Source organism: Corvus hawaiiensis, chromosome W (genome assembly GCF_020740725.1).
Source record: "Corvus hawaiiensis isolate bCorHaw1 chromosome W, bCorHaw1.pri.cur, whole genome shotgun sequence".
Classification (NCBI taxonomy): domain Eukaryota; kingdom Metazoa; phylum Chordata; class Aves; order Passeriformes; family Corvidae; genus Corvus; species Corvus hawaiiensis.
In genome coordinates, this window is record NC_063254.1 from 6,278,531 (window position 1) to 6,298,712 (window position 20,182).

Genomic DNA, 20,182 nt, shown 5'->3' on the forward strand with positions numbered 1-20,182 from the left:
TATACTTAGTTTTTATACTTGGTTTTGGCTCTATACTAAGTTTTTACAGTGAGTTTGGCTGAGCCATGTATACACCCACCCATTCTGGTCTCACTAACTCAGGAATATATGTATTTGATGATATTATCAACTGAAGGGCAGATAAACAGCCATTTGAATCCCTTAACTGTTGTAGCCATTTATCTATAACAAAGACTACCTTCAGTCTCCTTTGTGTTAAGTTCAGCTTTTTGTAACAGTTGTCCTCAGTAACTCCCTAATTCTTCACTTAGCTTTGTGAGTACATAGTCCTTGCCTGTCCCCTCAGCCTTCTTCCATTATAGAAACTCATTGATAAATCACATCATGATGTGTTTAAGCTTTTTTACTTGAAAAAGAGAACTTTTCTGTAAGATACCTTTTTGACATTGTGTATAAACACATTTTATTGTTCAATAATTCCATCATTTATATTGTAGGTCATGCAGGAGTCTCTGCGAGCATGATGAAGAAAAGAACTTCCCACAAGTAAGTTCCTAATACTTCCTAAAGTGTAGTTCTCAATAACTGGCAGTACCATTCTAGAAATGTATCTGTATTGTTCCAGTCATTTTGAAAATAATGTGAAGCAGTATTCAAACGGTGTATGTGTGTAGAATCAGACTTTAATTCATTTGGGAGGACAATGGGAAAGAATGCACCATTGGTACAGTTCTAAACATAATTTTGAATGTTACTCTGAGAGAAATTATTCTGTCAATACAGTTCTGTAATTTATAATTCAGAAACAAGAGATTGCAAGACAGAAATTGGGCATATGTACTCTAGGATTCATTACAGCCTTAGTTTTTGAAAAGGATTTTTTACCTTTTTTAAAAAATAAGCAATGTACTGTAGTATGGCTGCTATTTGTGTGAAGGTTACTTGCTTATCCTATACATTCATCACATTTATTATTCACTCTACCAGAATTTGAGATAGTAGTAGCTAAATGTTGCTATGAGTAAATGTGAGAAGATATAGGTAGTAGCTTAGACAAAATTTACCTTAGTTTCTAACAGCTAGATGTTGCATCTGGCTGCATCTCTGGTGGGTGACCTCTAAAATAAGCTGGGAAAAGGTGAAATTTATTAAAATGCTATTCGTTATATTTTGAGTATGAAGTCCTATAATGCTGATATACAACAGGCATCAATCCAAAACAATTTGTCTGGCAAAAATATCTTCCATGATTAACATTTGAATTAGTATTAACTATTTCCCAGACACAACACCTGATATAAAACTACTCTTAATTCCTTCCACTAACTCTTCACCATTCAGTCTTATCTATCTCCTTACAAGGCAGAGATAAACATTTATTTGTCTAGAGACAGGTAGAGTTAAAATTTAATTTCTCTTGTTCTTTTTCAACCGCTCAGAGAAAGGAGTGTATGATGGGAAGACTATCAGAGGTGGGTTGCCTTTTGTACTTGAGGGTGGCTAGATTTGTCTTTATTGTTGTTTTGATATACACTTATTTAAATACCTAAATAGGTTGTATATTTTTTAGCATAAAGGCTTTTATGGGGCATATTAAGTCATGATCCTAAGTCACGTGATTTCGAGGCATTTAACTTAAGCACCCAACTGAGTTTTATATTGATTTAGCCTAGTTTAATTGTTTAAGAATTGTTTGGTAAAGGTTTTATTTTGTACCAAACCAAGATGACTGTGTGCTGCTCAATGACTTCTCTGAAAATGACAGACGCTAGTATAGAGTTGTTTTTATTTGATATTCGTTGCTTATATTTTTGAACTGAACAGTAAGTAGCACTGTAGACATGTTTATAGTAAACAAGTGAGATATGAATCACTGTTTAAAAATGTATGCTGATACTACTATGAGCCGTTACAGCAGACCATGAATTAATAATGCATACTTTGTCATTGATTTAGTTATGATGACTTTTACATTCCTCATTAAAATAAAAAGAGGAACTAGTTACTGGCACTTGAAGGTCATAGGGGAGATTCTAAACTTGGTTCATAAGTTCATAGGGGACGGAAGATCCAACAGGATAGAACAGGACATAGTCCAGTAACTGAGGAAGGGATAAAATGAGCTGTGTGGATTAGTCTTCTAAATTCTTCTTAACTAAAATGGTAGTTAACCATTAACCCTTTTGGAAGGGGGTCCCATGGTCAGCTACAAAAAGGGCAGTTCTTCTGAATATAAAGTTGACTCTATTTGTGTCAGATCAGTCAGTAGTCTCTTGGCTCTTATCCTTTCCACCCTTGGTGCATAAGGAAACAGTGCACAGTGTAAGGATAAAATCTTACAGGTTTCTCATAGTTGGCACTTCAAGGACTTTGAGGTGGAGGTTCTATCTGCCACTTAACTCTCACTGTACTTATCCCTTGTGAATTTCTGATCACAGTTTAAACTAACTTGTTGTGGTGGATTATACTTGACTATGAGCCAAACTCCCACCTACCTGCTTACTCACCTTCCTCAGTGAGGCAGGGGGAGAAAATAGAATGAGAAAGTTCATGGGTCAAGATAAAGACAGGAAGATTGCTTACTGTTACGGATCAAATGGGAGCTTCAGACAAGCCCTGCCTTAGCCTCAGATTTTTGGCAGTGGCCTAAATTTAGGTGGCTCGCACCTAAAATCGCTTTGGCCTGCAAGCTCTAAGAATGGCAGATCAGGTCTATTATAAAATGAGTTATTTATTGAATAAACAGGAGGTAACAGACAAAAGGCCTTAAACAGAGTTACTTATTACACAGTATAAAACAAAAAGAACTACTAGTAGATTACATAAAACAGTGCACAACATTAAGGTACCTATATTAAAGCTAGCAAAGAAATAGTATAGATTAGGAGTCAATGTAAATTACCAATGAAATGACGATAGTGTACACAGATTCCCTTCCCTCAACTCCTGGGAGAGTAACCACAAAGAGGTGTCCCAACTTTGGGGAGAAAGCTCCACACATTTCCAAGGAATGTGCAGAAGATTTCTGCTTTGTGAAAGTTTTGTGTAGCTTTTATAGTTTGTAAAATGAAGTGTCTGTCAGTCAGAAATTCCAGCTTATCTTTCCACATCTTGCTTCCACAGCAAGATGTTTATTGTCAGCCTTACTTCCATGGCACTGAAATAACTCACTACAAGACAAGCTGTCCTGATTGAGTTATTTCACCAAAGCTCATGTGAAGCTCATGTGAGGGGTGAGATGCCCTGAGTTATTTCACCAGCTAACAAGCAACAGATAAGGTCTTGTGGTGGGGGAGATGCCCTGCTACACTTACCAGTCACTATCACAGGCAAAACAGGCTTGACTTGTGGAAAATTAATTTATTGCAAATTTAAATAGATTCAGGTGGTAAGAAACGGGAAGACAAACATTAAAACACCTTTCTTTCCTCCTTTACCATGTTTAAATTCATTCCTTCACTCCAGACTCACCACCACCCCCAGGGTACAGGGGAAATGAGGGAGGGGAGTTTACAGTCCATACATAATGGTTGCTCTCTGCCACTCCCTCCCTCTTGTACTTAATTTCCTCCTGCTCTGGCGTAGGTTCTCTACAGGTCAGTTCCTGTCAGGAAAGTCTGCTTCAGCATGGTCTCTTCTAGGGGAGACAGTCCTGTCAGGAAAACTGCTCTGGCATGGGTTCTCTGTGGGTTCTCCATGGGCCACAGTTCCTTCATGAAATACCTAACTGCTCCAGCATAGGTCCTTTTCTTCCCCTCCTTCTCTGCCTGTCCAGTGGTGATTTTTTTGCTCTTTGCTAAATATGTTTTCACAAAGGCACCATAAACTTTGCTGATTGTCTCCACTTTAGCTGTCAGTGGGACCATTGCCAAGCCAGCTGGAACCAGCTGTGTCTGGCACAGGGTAGCCCCTGACTTCTTCTCATAGAGGCTATTCCTGCAGGTGTTGTCATGTCTGTGTGTGTGTGTCCATTACCAAAACCTTGCCACATATGCCCAATATACCTGTAATCCTAAGAAAATTAATTTCACAACTGAATGATGGCTTTTAAAGGAGTACAGAAAGTACTTTACAACTTCTATCTTTAGTAATGTGCCTCATAGTCTGAATACTAAGGAAAAATAGTTGATAACAATTCTGTGATCACATGATCCCCTGTTAGTGACAGTCTGTAATAGTATCAAAATTCTAATTCAGGCCCTATTTTTAATTTTTCTACATGGTTCCATGAAATATAGAAATTGTACTGACCATTGCTACTCTGCTTCATTTGTACTCTTTTCTAAATTTCTTTGAACTTTCCATGATCTGGTTCTGCTAATAAAACTTTTTCATGTAACAAGACTTTACTTATCAGCTTAGTGTCTTCAAGATAAATACTTAATCACCGAGATGAGCAGCTCTGGTGCCAGCATGATCCATAGCATATGGGGGGTTCCTGAACCTGGGGGAGCCACAAGAGCCACCAGGAGTCCACAGCTTGTGCTACAGCTGCTGACAACACCTGGGTGGAGCCAGGAGCAATGGTGGTCAACCCCCCTATCCCCGTATGAAAGAAGCCCCTAGGGAGTGCTAGTGACCAGGGCAAGCCAACAGGGAAGTTTGCAGGGAAGGGCATGCAAAAAAGGTACTGTAGCTCTGCCAACTCAACCAGGGAGCAATGGTATCCAGCTGGCAGAAGGCTATGAGCACTCTAAACTCTGCACCCACGACGAATGATGCAGCTTTCCAGACAGAGCTCTGGTGGGAAGACACTGTTACCCAGGTGTCGGGCTGCAGGGCATATCCTACTCTTATGTCAGTACTGGACAGCAGCAGTGAGCACAACTGGGGGAGGTGCACTCAGGTAGAGGAGTGCACCCAGGTAGAGGAACTCCTCCGCTTAGTGACAGAGCTCTATGATGTGGTGAGTAGGTTGTTAAGGAGTATCAGGGAGAGTGAAAGAGAGACTACTGGAATTTCCCCCTACCTTCCCTGGGGCAGGGCTGTCAGGCAGACAGGACATATGATATGGAAGATTTCCTATCCTGTCTCTGCTTGGCAGAATGTGGTGACTTGAGCGATAGGGGACAATGGTGACAAGTTCCTGCTTGGTGTAGCAGAAGTAAGGAGGGGAGTCAGCAGAACTGCCACATTGGACTTGTGGAGGGCACACTTCAGCCTGTTTAGGGGCCTGGTTGAAAAGAGCCCCTTGAGAGGTAGCCCTGAAGGGCAAAGGAGTCCAGGAAGGCTGAACATTCTTCAAGAAGGAAATTTAAAGGTTCAGGCCATCCCAGTGTGCTGAAAGATAAGCTGACGGGGAAGAAGACCAGCCTGGCTGAACAGAGAGCTTTGGCTGGAATTCAGGGAAAAACTGAGAGTTTATGACCTTTGGAAGAAGGGGCAGTCAATTCAGGAGGACTACAAGGATGTTAAGAGGTTGTGCAGGGAGAAAATTAGAAGGGCCTAAGCCCAACTAGAACTTAATCTGACTAGTGCTGTAAAAGAAAATAAAAACTGTTTCTATAAATACATTAGCAACAAAAGGAGGGCTAAGGAGAATCTCCATCCTTTATTGGATGTGGAGGGAAACATAATGACAAAAGATGAGGAAAAGGCCAAGGTACTGAATGTCTTCTTTGCCTCAGTCTTTAATAGCAAGACCAGTTGTTTTCAGGGTACCCAGCCCACTGACCTGGAAGACAGGCAGGAAGCAGAATGAGACCCCCATAATCAAAGGGGAAATGATCAGCAACCTGCTACACCTCTTAGACATGCACTAGTCTATGGAGCAGGACGGGATCCATCCAAGGGTACTGAGGGAGCTGGTGAAAGTACTCATTAAGCCACTTTCAGTCATTTACCATCAGTCCCGGTTAAGTGGGGAGGTCTCAGTTGACTGGAAGTTCACAAATGGAATGTCCATCTACAAGAAGGGCTGGAAGGAGGATCCAGGGAACTACAGGACTGTCAGCCTGACCTTGGTGCTGGGGAATGTTATGGAACAGATTATCTCGAGTGCCATCATGCAGCACGTACAGGACAACCAATTGATCACATCCAGTCAGCTTGGGTTTATGAAAGGCAGGTCCTGTTTGACCTTATCTCCTATGACAAGGTGACCCACTTAGCAGACAAGGGAAAGGCTGTGGATGTTTCCTACCTGAACTTCAGTAAAGTTTTTGACACTGTTTCCCACAGCATTCTCCTGGAGAAACTGGCTTGCAAGACTTGGACAGGTGAACTCTTCACTGAGTGGAAAACCAGTTAATTGACCAGGCCCAAAGAGTGGTGGTGAATGGAATTAAATCCAGTTGGTGGCTGGTCACTAGTGGGGTTCCCTGATGCCTTTTTGCTGGTCCTAAAATCATGAGCCAGACACAGTTAGGTGATAAAAAGGGGTTACCTTTATAAGGATCCTTAGTTGCACAGTTCGCCAGGTGGAAAACGCAGAAGATGCACACGTAGCATAATGTGTATACAATTTTTTATATGTTTAGCAAATTAGCATATATGGCAAAAATCCCCAATTAGAGACATAACTGGTGAGGTAATTCTCCCCCGGTTCAACCCTCTTTGAATTCCCCTTCTTTTAGATAGGAACTAAACTTAGTTTATGAAAATGTGTCTCGGAGAGCTAGTTTCAACCTTGGCTTCCCAGAGAATCTAACCTTGGACCCCCAGCTTGGAGCTGCTGGGGAATTTATTTTGTCTTTATGTCTAATAGAGTAGGTAAAATGCTAGCTACAAAAACTATGATAGTCTACAGAGCTACAAATATATGTGTAAAGAATATAGAAAATATATAAAAGAAAAAAAGGCAAAAATCAATTCGGCATCATCCCCAGGGCTCAGTATTGGGACCAGTCCTGTTTAATATCTTTATCAATGATCTGGACAAGGGGATCAAGTGTATGCTCACCAAGTTTGCAGATGACACCAAGTTGGCTGAGAGTGTTGATCTGCTGGAGGGTAGAAAGGCTCTACAGTGGGATCTGGACAGATTGATTCGATGGGTCAAGGCCAATTGTTTGAGGTTCAACAAGGCCAAGTGCCGGGTCCTGCACTTAGATCCCGACAAACCCCATGCAACCCTATAGGTTTGGGGAAGAGTGTCTGAAAAGATGCCTGGCAGAAAAGGATGTGGGAGTGTTGGTTGACAGCCAGCTGAACATGAGCCAGTGTGTGCCCAGGTGGCCAAGAAGGCCAGTGGCATCCTGGCTTATATCAGCAATAGTGTGGCCAGCAGGACTAGGGAAGTGGTTGTCCCCTTGTACTTGGCATTGGTGAGGCTGCACTTTGAGCACTGTGTTCAGTTTTGGGCACCTCACTACAAAAAACACATTGAGGTGTTGGAGTGTGTCCAGGGAAGGGCAAAAATGCTGGGGAAGTGTCTAGAGCACAAGTCTTATGAGGAGCACCTGAGGGAACTGGGATTGTTTAGCCTGGAGAAAAGGAGGCTCAGAGGGACCTTATAGCGCTCTACAGCTACCTGAAAAGAGGTTGTAGTTATGTGGGTGTTGGTCTTTTCTCCAAAATAACAAGCAATAGTTGAGCCAGGGAAGGTTTAAAATGGATATTAGGAAAAAATTCTTTCGTGAAAAGGTTTTCAAGCATTGGAACAGGATGCCCAGGGAAGTGTTGGAGTCAGCATCCTTGGAGGTATTGAAAAGATGTGTAGATGTGTTGCTTAGGGACGTGGTTTAGTGGTGGACTTGGCAGTGTTAGGTTTGCAGGTGAACTCAGTGATCTTGAAGGTTTTTCAACCTAAATGATTCTATAATTTCTTTGAAATAAGAGGATCTGAAACTTAGTGGAATTGAAGGGCCTTTTACAATGAGTGCATAACTGAAGCATCAGGAATTGTTTTCAGGACTTGGTGTTATCTGCTTTTCCTGGCTCTGTGTGTTTTATGTATGTATGGCAACTTAAATATTGAATGTCTAGGGCTTTGAAATGTTATTCCATTCTTTAGGAACAAAACTGTGAAATTTTAAGGATAATTCTAATAAAACAGAAGGGAAACATTTTGGATTTTCTTATTATGCCATCTCAAAATTTACATACTTGTGTTCCTGTGCTTATCACAGAAACAACATACTATTGGTATAAAAAGAGGTTTGAGAAAGTTGACTATTATATGGAAGTATACTGGTCATGGTTATTACACACCCATTTTTGAAAAGGGTAGTAAGGAGTTCCCTGGGAACTACTGACCAGTCAGTCTTACCTCCATGCCCGGTAAGATCATGGAACATATCTGCCTGGAAGACATGTTTAAACATATGGAAAACAGGGAGGTGATTAGAGACAGCCAACATGGCTTCAGCAAGGGCAAGTTGTGCCTGACTAATCTAGTCGCCTTCTATGATGGGGTGACTGCATCGGTGGACAAGGGAAGAGCAACTGATGTTATCTATTGTGGACTTATTCTCGCCTCTAAATTGGAGAGACGGGTTTGATAGATGGACTGTTAGATGGATAAGGAATTGGCTAATGGCTGCATTCAAAGTCAACAGCTCTATGTCCAGGTAGAAACCAGTAATGAGTGGTGTCCCTTAAGGGTCCATACTGGAACCAGTAGTGTTCATTGTCAACAAAATAGTACTGTTGACACACCTGAAGAACAGGATGCCATCCAGAGGGACCAAGACAGGCTCAAGAAGGGGGCCCATGGGAATCTCATGAGGTTTAACATGACCAAGTACAAGGTGCTGCACTTGGGTCAGAGCAAACCCCAGTATCAATACAGGCTGGGGGATGAACAGATTGAGAGCAGCCCTGCAGAGAAGGACTTGGGGGTGCTGGTGGATGAGAAGCTGGACATGAGCCAGCCACATGCACTGGCAGCCCAGAAAGCCAATTATATCCTGGGCTGCATCAAAAGAAGTGTGGACAGCAGGTCAAGGGAGGTGATTCTGCCCCTCTACTCTGCTCTCGTGAGACCCCACCTGCAGTGCTGCATCCAGCTCTGAGGTCCCTAGCACAGGAAAGACATTGACCTGTTGGAGCGAGTCTAGACAAGGCCAGAAAGATGATTAGAGGGATGGAGCACCTCTTCTACAAGGAAAGGCTGAGAGAATTGGGATTATTCAGCCTGGAGAAGAGAAGGCTTTTGGGTGACCTAATTGCAGCCTTCCAGTACCTGAAGGGAGCTTGCAGGTAACATGGGGCAAGACTATTTACAAGAGCATGTAGTGACAGGACAAGGGGGAATGGGTTAAATTGAGAGTAGGTTTAGATTAGATATTAGGAAAAAATTCTTTACTGTGAGGGTGGTGAGGAATTGGAACAGTTTGCCCAGAGAAGTTGTGGATGCCTGTGGATACAAAAATACAGCTAGCAAGAATTTCTCTTGCTTCTTTCCAGTGTCGTGAGATACTTTTCTCTCTCATGGAAGATAGTAGCAGAGTTCTATAAACTATGAACACCTGCGACCTTGCAGAGATTTGTTTATGGTACAGTAGAAAAATATTTTGAAAATGGATGTTTTAGGATTTTAGCCAATCACTCCAAGGGGTGGCTGATCCTTTGACCAATTAGACTATGAAGAAAAAGTCTATAAAAGAGTTTGTAAAATAATTAAATAGATCAATCTTGCTGCACAATTCCTGCCTTTTGGATCTCTCCTCCCTATGGCTGGGGGATACCGTAATAGATGCCTCATCCCTGGAGGTGTTCAAGGCCAGGTTGGATGGGGCTATGTGCAACATGGTCTAGTTGAAGGTGTCGCTGCCTGTGGCAGGGGGTTGGAACTAGATGATCTTCAAGGTCCCCTTCCAACCCAAACAATTCTATGATTCTATGATAGTGGGATTGAGTGCACCTGCAACAAGTTTATGGATGATACCAAGCTGAACAGAGCAGTTGATTCACTTGTGGGAAGGGATGCCATCCAGAGGGACCCTGAAAGGCTGAGTCCATGTGAGCCTCATAAAGTTCAACAAGGCCAAGTACAAGGTCCTGCACCTGTGTCAGGGCAATCCCCAGTATCAATACAGACTGGGGGATGAATGGATTGAGAGCAGCCCTGCAGAGAAGGACTTGGTACTGGTGAATGAAAAATTGAATATGAGTTGACAATGTGTGCTTGTGGCCCAGAAAGCCAATTGTATCCTGGGCTGAATCAAAAAAGTGTGGCCAGCAGGTCAAGAGAGGTGATTCTGTCTGCTCTAATGAGACCCCACCTGGAGTACTGCATCCAGCTCCGAGGTCCCCAGTACAAGAAAGATGTGGACCTGTTGGAGTGGGTCCAGAGGAGGGCCATGAAAATAAAATCAGAGGACTGGAACACCTCTCCTATGATGACAGGCTGAGAGAGTTGGGGTTGTTCAGCCTGGAGAAGAGAAGGCTCTGGGGAGACCTTATTGCTGCTTTTCAATATATAAAAGGAGCTTATATGAAAAGACAAAGAGAGACTTTTTACCAGGGTCTGTATTGACAGGACTAAGGGCAATGGTTTTAAACTGAAAGAGGGTAGGTTTAGATTTGACATCAGGAAGAAATTTCCTATGATGAGGGTTGTGAGGCACTTGAATAGGTTGCCCAGAGAAGCTGTGGATTCCCCATCATTGAAAAGTGTTCATGGTCAGTTTGGATGGGGCTTTGAGCAACCTGATTTAATGAAAGATGTCCATAGCAGGGGATAGAAGAATTGGATTTAAATTATCTTTAAAGGCTGATCATTCTATGATTCTGTTGTTTGTAGTCAGTTAGAAATCTGTTTTCTTTCTTATGACATGTTCAGTAGCAAGCAAAAATAGTTCTTCTTTGGCAATTTATTTGTTTGAAAATCATATTTCCTGCTATAACAAATAGCAATACAAATGACAATGAGTGGCTGTCCAGTAGTACCAGCCTTCAAACAAAGGAAAACTTGAACTGCAAGTATACCTAGCTGCTGCTTGATTTGTAATTGCATTTATGATGCTTTTTGCTCTCTTCAAGGTGTTTTAAAAGGCAGTGACCAAATTGAACTGTTTTGTGTAGCTTTTTTTCATCATATTTTTTTAAGTGACTGAAGCTTTTCACTTAATTGTGCAAATTTAAATGTTATGATTTATAAGCAGAAAGTGAAATTAACTGTGTGGTTAAACATGAGCAGTATTATTTTACCATTTTCAACTAACTTTTTAACTTCATTAGCAGTTGGTTTTATTCTGTAAGGATGCCTTAAAATGGAATTGCGATTCATTAAAATTAAATACATTATTTGCATGCAAAATAAAGTCATTTTCATTGTGCCCAAGAACCAGATTTTTCATCTCATTTATTCAGAATAAAACTTTTCAGAGACTATTATAATTTTTTTTTAAAGTAAGACTTGAGCAAGAATGAGTATTTGAATGTATGTTCAAGTTGCTGTGGAAAATTAGAACCAACTCTGCAGAGGAGTTCCTCTTAACAGGAAGAGATTAGCATTTCTATAATACTACTAACTTTGACAAGATAAATTGTGAATGCAGACTGACCTCCTTAATCAGGTTAAATCATCACAGAAGTTAAATTTGACAAAAGATACTGTGAAACTCTGCTAAGACTTTCATGGAGAATGAAAGTCTTGAGGTGGGACAAGCTGCTGAAGGAATTATACATCTTGTTTTTAATAGCGTTATTATTACATCTTCAGCATTAGTAATTTTATATACTGTTTTTATTGGTTTTTAAGACTCATTATGTGACTTCATTGATGAGATTGCTATTTGTGTCTTTTGGATCTCTATCATACATAGGCTGTTCTTTGAGCTTTCATTGTTCCTAGAGACATATTTCTTTGGTCATTGTCACTAATCTAAGGATGGATGTTGTTTTCTGCAACTGATTTTTCTTTTTTTAGATGTTGCTTTTAAGCATGCTTCTGATGTGTATATTGCCATATAAATGAAGAGTACTATAACTGGTAATTAATCCAGAAATTTATTTTGGAATTAGCTAACATTCATGAGAATTTTAATCAGGCAACCCACTAAATATCACTTTAGGAATGAATATGCATATTGTAACATGCTAAAATAAAGATGATAATATACATTTATCACCAATGTAATGTCATAATGTTCATGTTTCTTCGTATGTTGTATTCACAAATGTCAAGTTACTGTTTGGGTTTATTTAACTCAATAGAATAAAACTTGTGTAACACTGTTTTAGTGGGTTGAAACTGTCAAATAGCTTACATGACTGTTTATCAGAGCAACTGCCATTTACCAGAAGGAATCTTCCTGTGCAAGTTAGATTACAAAAATGAGGAAGGGTAAAAAGTATATTTAATCTATTATCTGCTTTAAAGAGTATCACTTCTCTTGCTGTCACCTTTGCGTATAATTTTTCTTGTACTAAAAAGGAATGTTAGAAAAATGTTGTTGCTACCATGTGCCTTTAAAAACACTTAAAGATATCTGTAAGTGCAGAGGGAAGTGAAATTTCCTTCAGATGACAACACAGGTTAGGGAAAACAAATGCTCTGAAGAATTTTGATCAACCACCACTCATGTTTCCACTGAATTCTTCCTACTGGGGTGAGAGAGTTATGTTTACCATTCTGCAGAGAGCAACAAGGTAGCAAAAGTATATACTATTAGGTGACATTGCTCTTTCAGAGCTGATTTAGAGTTTCAACAAGCAAGTTTTACTTTTGATGTTCTGTGTAGCAATGCCTAAAATAGTTCTTTTGGCTTAAGAAAACTAGTTTTAGAAACTACTATTATGAAAGCAACCTTATACAAAATATTGAAAGTGTTCCACTACTTTTCAGTGTGGTTTTTTTTTTTCTTTTTCCAGGGCAATGTAGGATTCTTTATACCCTAATTTGAATAAGGTGCACTAAGCTGTATTTTAGAAATTAATGTATCTTACATTAATATATAATAATAATATATTGCCTTTTTAAAGCATGCAGCTCTTGTCCAAAGTAGAATTTTGAGTATGTACTTGTTTAATGTTCTGTTTGTATCTGTGTACAGAAAGCATAGAAACAATGTTGGACCAAGCAAACCTATTTCTCAGCCACGAAGAAACATTGTAGGCTGCAGAATACAGCATGGCTGGAGAGAAGGGAGTGGACCTGTAACACAATGGAAGGGCACAGTTCTTGATCAAGTTCCTGTAAATCCCTCCCTCTATCTTATAAAGTATGATGGATTTGATTGTGTGTATGGACTAGAACTGCACAAAGACGAAAGAGTTTCAGCACTTGAAGTCCTTCCAGACAGAGTTGGTAAGAGGTTTTTTCTATATATGCATATGTTGTCAGAACATTTAAACTTTATTAAATTACTTTTCAGTACATGGCAAATAATATAAATGCTCTGTTCAGTTTTTATTTTTTTTAGTTCACAAAGTTTTGATGATAGCAGAGAGATTAGCGCTGTCTCTTGTCTTTAAATGGTATGCAGAAAACTGTGGGTTTTCTTTTTGAGAGTCTTATCCCTAATGACATGTAGTGTCGATATTTCTATTAAAATTTAAACTCTGAGCCAGCTGAGAAATGTCCTGGCTATGCTGTCTTGTGTTTGTTTGACAGTAATTATGTGTTTGGTTGGGTTTTTTTTTTTCATGTGCTTTCCCTAGGTATTAATACAAGCGGAGGGAAAAAAAGCATTTTCTAAGTTAAATAACTTGACTAGTAACAAGGCTTTTTTGTTTTTCTATAATTAGCACTGAATTGTTAAACTGCAGATGTTTCCAAACTGTAAAGTTCAAAGTTTACCCTAATAATTACTTATTTCTGAATGGAATAAATTCTTGGGTTTCCTGACTGCAAAGAAATCAGTAGCAGTCTCTAGAATAGGGTTAGGGGTAACCAAACCTAACACCTTCATTACTAACTTCATACAGCTGCTTTGTGATTTAGCCTCTCTTCCTTCCCTCCTCCCCCCCTTCAATACAAATATTTAAAATACAGATGCTATTCCTTGCTGTGGCTTATATTGGTCTCCCTTTACCTTGCATTATGATAGTTTGATGGGGGGGGTGCAATGATGGAAAATGTCAACAAAGAGTTTAAACATGTTAAAATAATTCTTCAAGTTCTGCTGTTCTTTGGTCTTCAACTCTCTGAAATGGACATTATTTGGTTTTTATGTGAATTGACTAACTTTCAAATTAATTTATTCATGAATCTGGATAAAGATTATTTTTTGTAAAGACTTATTTCTGTACTTTTTGAATGGACATACTTATGAACTGCTACCATTTCAGCTTCATCTCGAATTAGTGATGCCCACCTGGCAGACACAATGATTGGCAAAGCTGTGGAACATATGTTTGAGACAGAGGATGGCTCAAAAGATGAATGGAGGGGGATGGTCTTGGCTCGAGCTCCTATTATGAACACATGGTTTTATATTACCTACGAGAAAGATCCTGTGTTGTATATGTACCAACTCTTAGATGACTATAAAGAAGGTGACCTTCGCATTATGCCCGATTCCAGTAAGTAGAGCGGTTGCTTTTTTCTTCTGAAAAGTGGCATCTCTGTATTATTGTACAGCTTATGGGTTATGTATGGAAAAGAGAGTTAACAAACAAGTATCTTTTTTCAGCATCAAAACTGGCAAAGGTTACAGCACAACTGAAAAAACATCTGTATTAAACAATTTCTGAAATATTTTCCTTGAGTTGGTGGTGAAATATGCAATAAATACTGGAAAATCCTTTTCCGTTATAATTTCTTATTCTGATATACATACTGTTATGAAGAGATTACACTTAGATTTTTTTTTTACACAGACAAACTAGAATCCTTCCATTGTTATTTTCTTATAGAAGTGTCACAAATCAAGGAGTTGTATTTTTGAAGCACTTGTTATAAAAATAATATTTTGGGGCTAACCAAAATAGGTTAATTTAGTTTGGGTAAGCATCTTCAGTTTGGAAAGCTTTTGAATAGTTTCTTGGAGGAAAGAAGCACTAATCTTTTGAAAACTCGTTTTCTCTCACATTTAAACTTATAAACAGGAAAAAATTTCAATAGGTTAGGAGGAATATTTTTTCTTCATTTTTTAAAGTGAAAGTTATTGGCTTTTTTCCTATAAATATTTTTGCAGAATTAGTGTTGTTCAAGGGACTTTAGCTAATATAAAAAAAAAAAGAAGAAAAAAGTTTGTCAATAATATTGTACTCTCATTTCTGTCCTGTGCCTCAAAAGTGCTTCTCTGACAGAGAGGCAATTTTGGCTTTAAAGGAAATCATTAATTTGATAGCCAAACAGTAATTATGCAGTGCACTACATAAATATTATTTAAAATTAATTCATAGAGTTTCTGAGACTGTCTTCCTTCAGATCTAGCACTGGCTGAGTAAACAAGTGGCACTTATTTGCATAACCTCTGTAGTAATCCTATGGTTTTAGATTTTTTCCAGCCTAACAAAAAGAAACTTATCTGTGGCCTGAGAGGGAGCCACAAATGTTTATGGAAAAACTGACTTTCCTATCGTAAAAAAACCAAAGCAAGCTCTTTCAGACTTGGCACCCCAAAATACCTTGCAATTACTTTTTAAATTCTGCTTTGCTTTCTTCTTTCTTAGAAAAATAAGTAAAAATACTTATGCTTTTAATATTTAAGAATAAAGTTTGTAATGTGTTCTTTTTTCCTATCTATTGTGGGTCCCTTCCAACTCAGGATATTCTATGATTCTATGATTACTTACCTCTGTTTCTAAGACACTCCAAACTATGAGCTACCTTCCCTGAATTTGGATCCTTTACAGACAACGCGAATTGTGTCTTAAAGGATACTTCTGGGTAGATTTTTCTAGAAAAGCAAATAATAAAATTAAACTTCTCAACAGTATCCATTCTAGTGTGAAACTGAAAACTCCTTTTAACACCATTATTGATTAAAGAGGTTACACTTAGGTTGGAAGATGTGGTTTTGTTGCAATGACATTTGCATTGACATTATGGATAGTGCGTGAGTTCTAGTACACCTGCCTTTCTGTTAAATATACTCAGTGCCTTGTTCTGCTGGGGGCTCAAATTCAATTATCTACAAACATTTTTTGTAATTGGTGTGTAGACCTTCATGTCAAAAGATTTACTTTTCTAACCAATTGAAGTGCTAATTTTTAATTCATAAAAGTGAAGACTGTATTACTTAAAAAAATAAAATCTGTGACTACTCTCTAGAAGCATGGCAATAGTTAGGCATTTGTCTAAACAACTCATTTTAGACATACTTTGCATTTTAAACTTGACTGTTTCTTAAATAGAAGTCTGCAGTTTTGTATATTGGGAAAAAATCCATAAATGTCTACCAAAGTACATTGTATTTTCATATTACAGATGATTCACCTCCTGCAGAACGAGAACCAGGTGAAGTTGTAGACAGCCTGGTAGGCAAACAAGTGGAATATGCCAAAGAAGATGGCTCAAAACGGACTGGCATGGTCATTCATCAAGTTGAAGCTAAACCATCTGTCTATTTCATCAAGTTTGATGATGATTTCCATATTTATGTCTATGATTTGGTGAAGACATCCTAGACGTCATCATGAACTTCTGCCAAATTTGTGGAAGTATTAAATGTAAAATTTGTAGACACAGACTTGACTGTTTTTCAGTTGAATGAAAGCTTAAATGTCCCTGCGAACCCACAATCTCTGCCAGCAACTCTGTTTTGTTCTGAATAATACAAATTTATGTGAACATGACACATCTTTTGCAAGAGAGCTCCTTTTCTTGAAGGAAATCAATATATTTGGGTGGTAGGGAGTTAAAAGCAAAGAAGAGTTGCAAATTCAAGCTGTGTGAAGTCAATCTAGTATTGTAATCTAGATTTTTTCTTAGATTAACTTTTTCTTCAACCTTGCATCACCTGTTCAACTGCCACATGCAAGTGTAGTTTGCTATTTTCCATATGCCTTCTTTTACAACATTAAATTTAATTTCTTGGCTACTGGCAGTCCTTGTTTTCTGGGTTGGGACAGAGGTGACTTTTCTGAAAGGTTTAAACAGTTTGTGCAGCAGTAAGGAGTGTCTAACCCAAGTAACATCAATTTACTGTGTTTCTACTCTTTGTTTCAAATTAAGTTTTTTAAGAACTTGCAGTACATGAAAATACTTGTGCGTTTTTACTCGTCACAGGGCAGTAGGATATCGTGTTTGACTTATGCACCTTTCAGTGAAAAGGCTTTAAACTATAAAAATATATTTAATCTGTATATCCAGTTAATTAGAAAATGCAGGTTAAGAGCCTGTGTTTACAAGTTGTAGGAACCAGTAAAATACCCACAACAAAGCTGCCTTTAATCCTAAATGTTATGCTCTGTTTTGTTATACACATTTCATAGCAGAATACAAGTGCTTGGTGCCACAAGTTTAACAGTATATAATGCTACTTAAGCAGACTTTGGACTACACATTGGCAATTAGTAGTCTCATTTAATATCAGAACCTAGCAACCTGGATGTTTGTGTGTGGACTTAGAAACCTAGTATTAGTTAATCTTTTACATGGTAAATACAAGTTTATGGGGGAGGGGGTCCTTTTACACTGAGGACCTCCTTTAGAGAAGGAGAAGCATTTGTTGCCTTCTCCTCAGTCTGCTGTATTCCTTTGTTTTGTTTTGTGTTGGGGTTTGCTATTGTTTTAAACATTTTGGTTCAAGAAGGCATCATGTCAATGTATTCTATTTTTGGCTTTTTCATGTAAGGAGTGTCCAGACAAATCTACGGTTTAAACCTGTTGTTGCCTTTTGTGGTGTACTTGCTTTGAGGTATGCCATTAACATAAATTTCATTCTATGAACACTAGTTTTGCATGCCAGTGGTGTACTATCAAATGAGAGCTATAGGCTGCCTCAGTGGTTCAGTCATCTGCATTAGATTGTGGATGAAAATAACAGCCCACAACAGCAGAATCCTTTTAGTTTTAATCTTGCAAGATAGTTGTAAATCAAGGTTAGTGTATTTGGGTTTTTTTAAGAATAGCAACTTTTAAAAGCATCATAATCATACTGAGGATCAGCACAGCAACAAAATTTTCATGTTGAAGCAGAACTCTACAAGCTTCAAACCACTGCTTCACAGAAATACAGTATGTGAAGAATGTGAATACAGTCAACTCTATTGATGGAAAGAAGGAATACATAGATATCCAACCTTATGATGTTAGTGGAAGGATGCAGGAGAGATACTGCTAATCAGAGATCAGAGGTCTGACCTCTATTGTGGGTATTCTTAATATCAAAGACTCAGTGGCTTAAGTCCTTTTCTGTCCATTTTTTTTGCCTGATTTCATACTTTAGCCTTAAGGCTTGTGCCTCATTATGCTGTTAAATGGTAATACTGTATAAATATGGTATCTTAATTCTTTGTCCCTTGCTACTATATTGCATTATGTCCTATATTTCATCATGGGCAACCAAAGGCAGGCTATTGTCTTTCAGTTCACAACTTCTCAATCTAGTCTTTAAGCACCGAGTCAGTAAATTTTCATTGTGTTTTGAACAAAACGAGCAGATTTGCAACACAGAGCTTTCATCCTGCAGATCTGTTATGTGCTTTTTATTGACTCTTAAGAGTCCTGCATGTAAATCTCAAAGCTGAGCCTGGCTCCATGAGCCCAAGTTGATATTTGTGGCACAAGAATGAGTGTATTGATTACACACAAAATACACGAATAACTTAGTACAATGAATTTTGGGCTTTACATCTAAGGATGTAACAGCAAGGTTTGTTTTGAAATATTTGAGGTTTAGCTCTACTGGAACATTTTTAGCATTTGGCTTGCATTTGTGGGTTTTTATGTGAGCCACTCTAATACACCACATATTTTGCTAATTAGAATATAATCTATACAGTATATACTGTCAAATTTTATGGTTGTTTTTAGATGTCCCCATTGTCTGTTGCATGGGTTTTTTCTTTTCATCTTTTTTTTTCTTAAGGTTTGTGTGGAGGGGTGTTTTTGGTTTTGTGGTTTTTTTAATAGCTTAAACCACCTTTTTGAGACTTGAGACTAATTCCACTCCCTGCCATCTGCTTTGGGCTTATTTTAGGCTCATGTTTCAGATCTGCATGCAGTGCTTGCATTACCCTAGTAACTACATGTTGGTCCCTTGTTCTAGGGGTTCAACATTACTTTCCAAATTTATCATAGGTCTTGTGATGACACAAGCCATGGATCATTGTATAAAAGTTATTGGCCTCTCATTTACCTGCTGTAGTATTGTTGTATATTGTGTGTGCATGATGTCAAGCTGCCATGGAAAACTTTTTAAAAGGAAAAAAAACCACCTTAAATGCAGACCATCCTTTTTTGCATGCTTAGAAGGTTAGAACATTCAATGTAACAAACTGAAGTTGCATGTTATAATGTTTAGGTTTGGGGTTTGTTCTGTTTTTATTTTGTGTTCAGTTTTTTGTGAATTTCCTTATTGTGCTGTTTGAATGGTTGTTAATAGGATTAAATGCACTGGTGAGGCAAACATAGTTCCAACAAAAGGTAATTTTCCAGTTGTATGTGTCATACAGCATTTGAAGGGACCATGTATTCTGTTCAAGAATAAATAAAATCATAATTGATAAGTAAAACACTGAATTTTTTTTCTTTTGAATGCCAAACCCTAAATTAAGTGGGACTACATAAAGACTGAAATACTTTGGGGAAAATCCTATTTATTACAATAGGTATACATCTTCTTTAAATTAATTCTTTAAAATGGAGGATTTATCTTCAAATAGAATAAATTACAGTTTATTCAGGGAAAAATAATTATGGTAAAAAACAGTTTCTGGTTCCTTGAAAATGTTGTGCATTTTGTATTTTATATCATTAGTGCAATTTGAATGGTTCTTGGTATGTGTATAGTTCAAAGGTCTTCGTGTTCACATTTTAAAATTAGGTAGTGACTTCATCTTTAGAGCTTGGTTTCATTATTTTTATTTTCTTTGCATTTAGAAGTATGAACACTTTAAATCTGTTACTTAATTCTGTAAGTAATTTTTATAATTATGATGTAACTCTATCCTTAAAACATTTAAAATAAATCCTTTATGTGCAACTCATGACTTTAAATTTTATTCTCATGAGCAAAATGTAGTGATGTGACTTCAGACTGCAAAGAAGCAGTTTCTTCAGTATTTTAATTTAAAAACGCTTAGTATTTTAAAGTTGGGCCATGTGTGCTGGTATAATACTTTCCCCTATGAAATAAGTTTGCTTGCTAAGTCAATTTTTTTTTTTCCCATGTAAGTATGAATGTCAATAAGATGGAATTTCACTGAGGTAAAGCATAAT

The 20,182-nt window shown here is 38.2% G+C and overlaps 1 protein-coding gene across 2 annotated transcripts in view; it reads left to right on the forward strand.

The window, feature by feature from the left end:
* LOC125319344 (spindlin-Z-like) overlaps positions 1 to 19,948 on the forward strand; it is a 148,255-nt gene extending 128,307 nt beyond the window's left edge. For both annotated transcript variants that reach the window (XM_048290449.1, XM_048290450.1), the window contains 4 exons: positions 459 to 507; positions 12,903 to 13,156; positions 14,140 to 14,373; positions 16,226 to 19,948. In XM_048290449.1, coding sequence (XP_048146406.1) covers positions 459 to 507; positions 12,903 to 13,156; positions 14,140 to 14,373; positions 16,226 to 16,425 — 737 coding nt within the window. In that variant the 3' untranslated portion in view covers positions 16,426 to 19,948. The remainder of the gene's footprint in view (positions 1 to 458; positions 508 to 12,902; positions 13,157 to 14,139; positions 14,374 to 16,225) is intronic.
* The last annotated feature ends 234 nt before the right edge of the window (positions 19,949 to 20,182 follow it).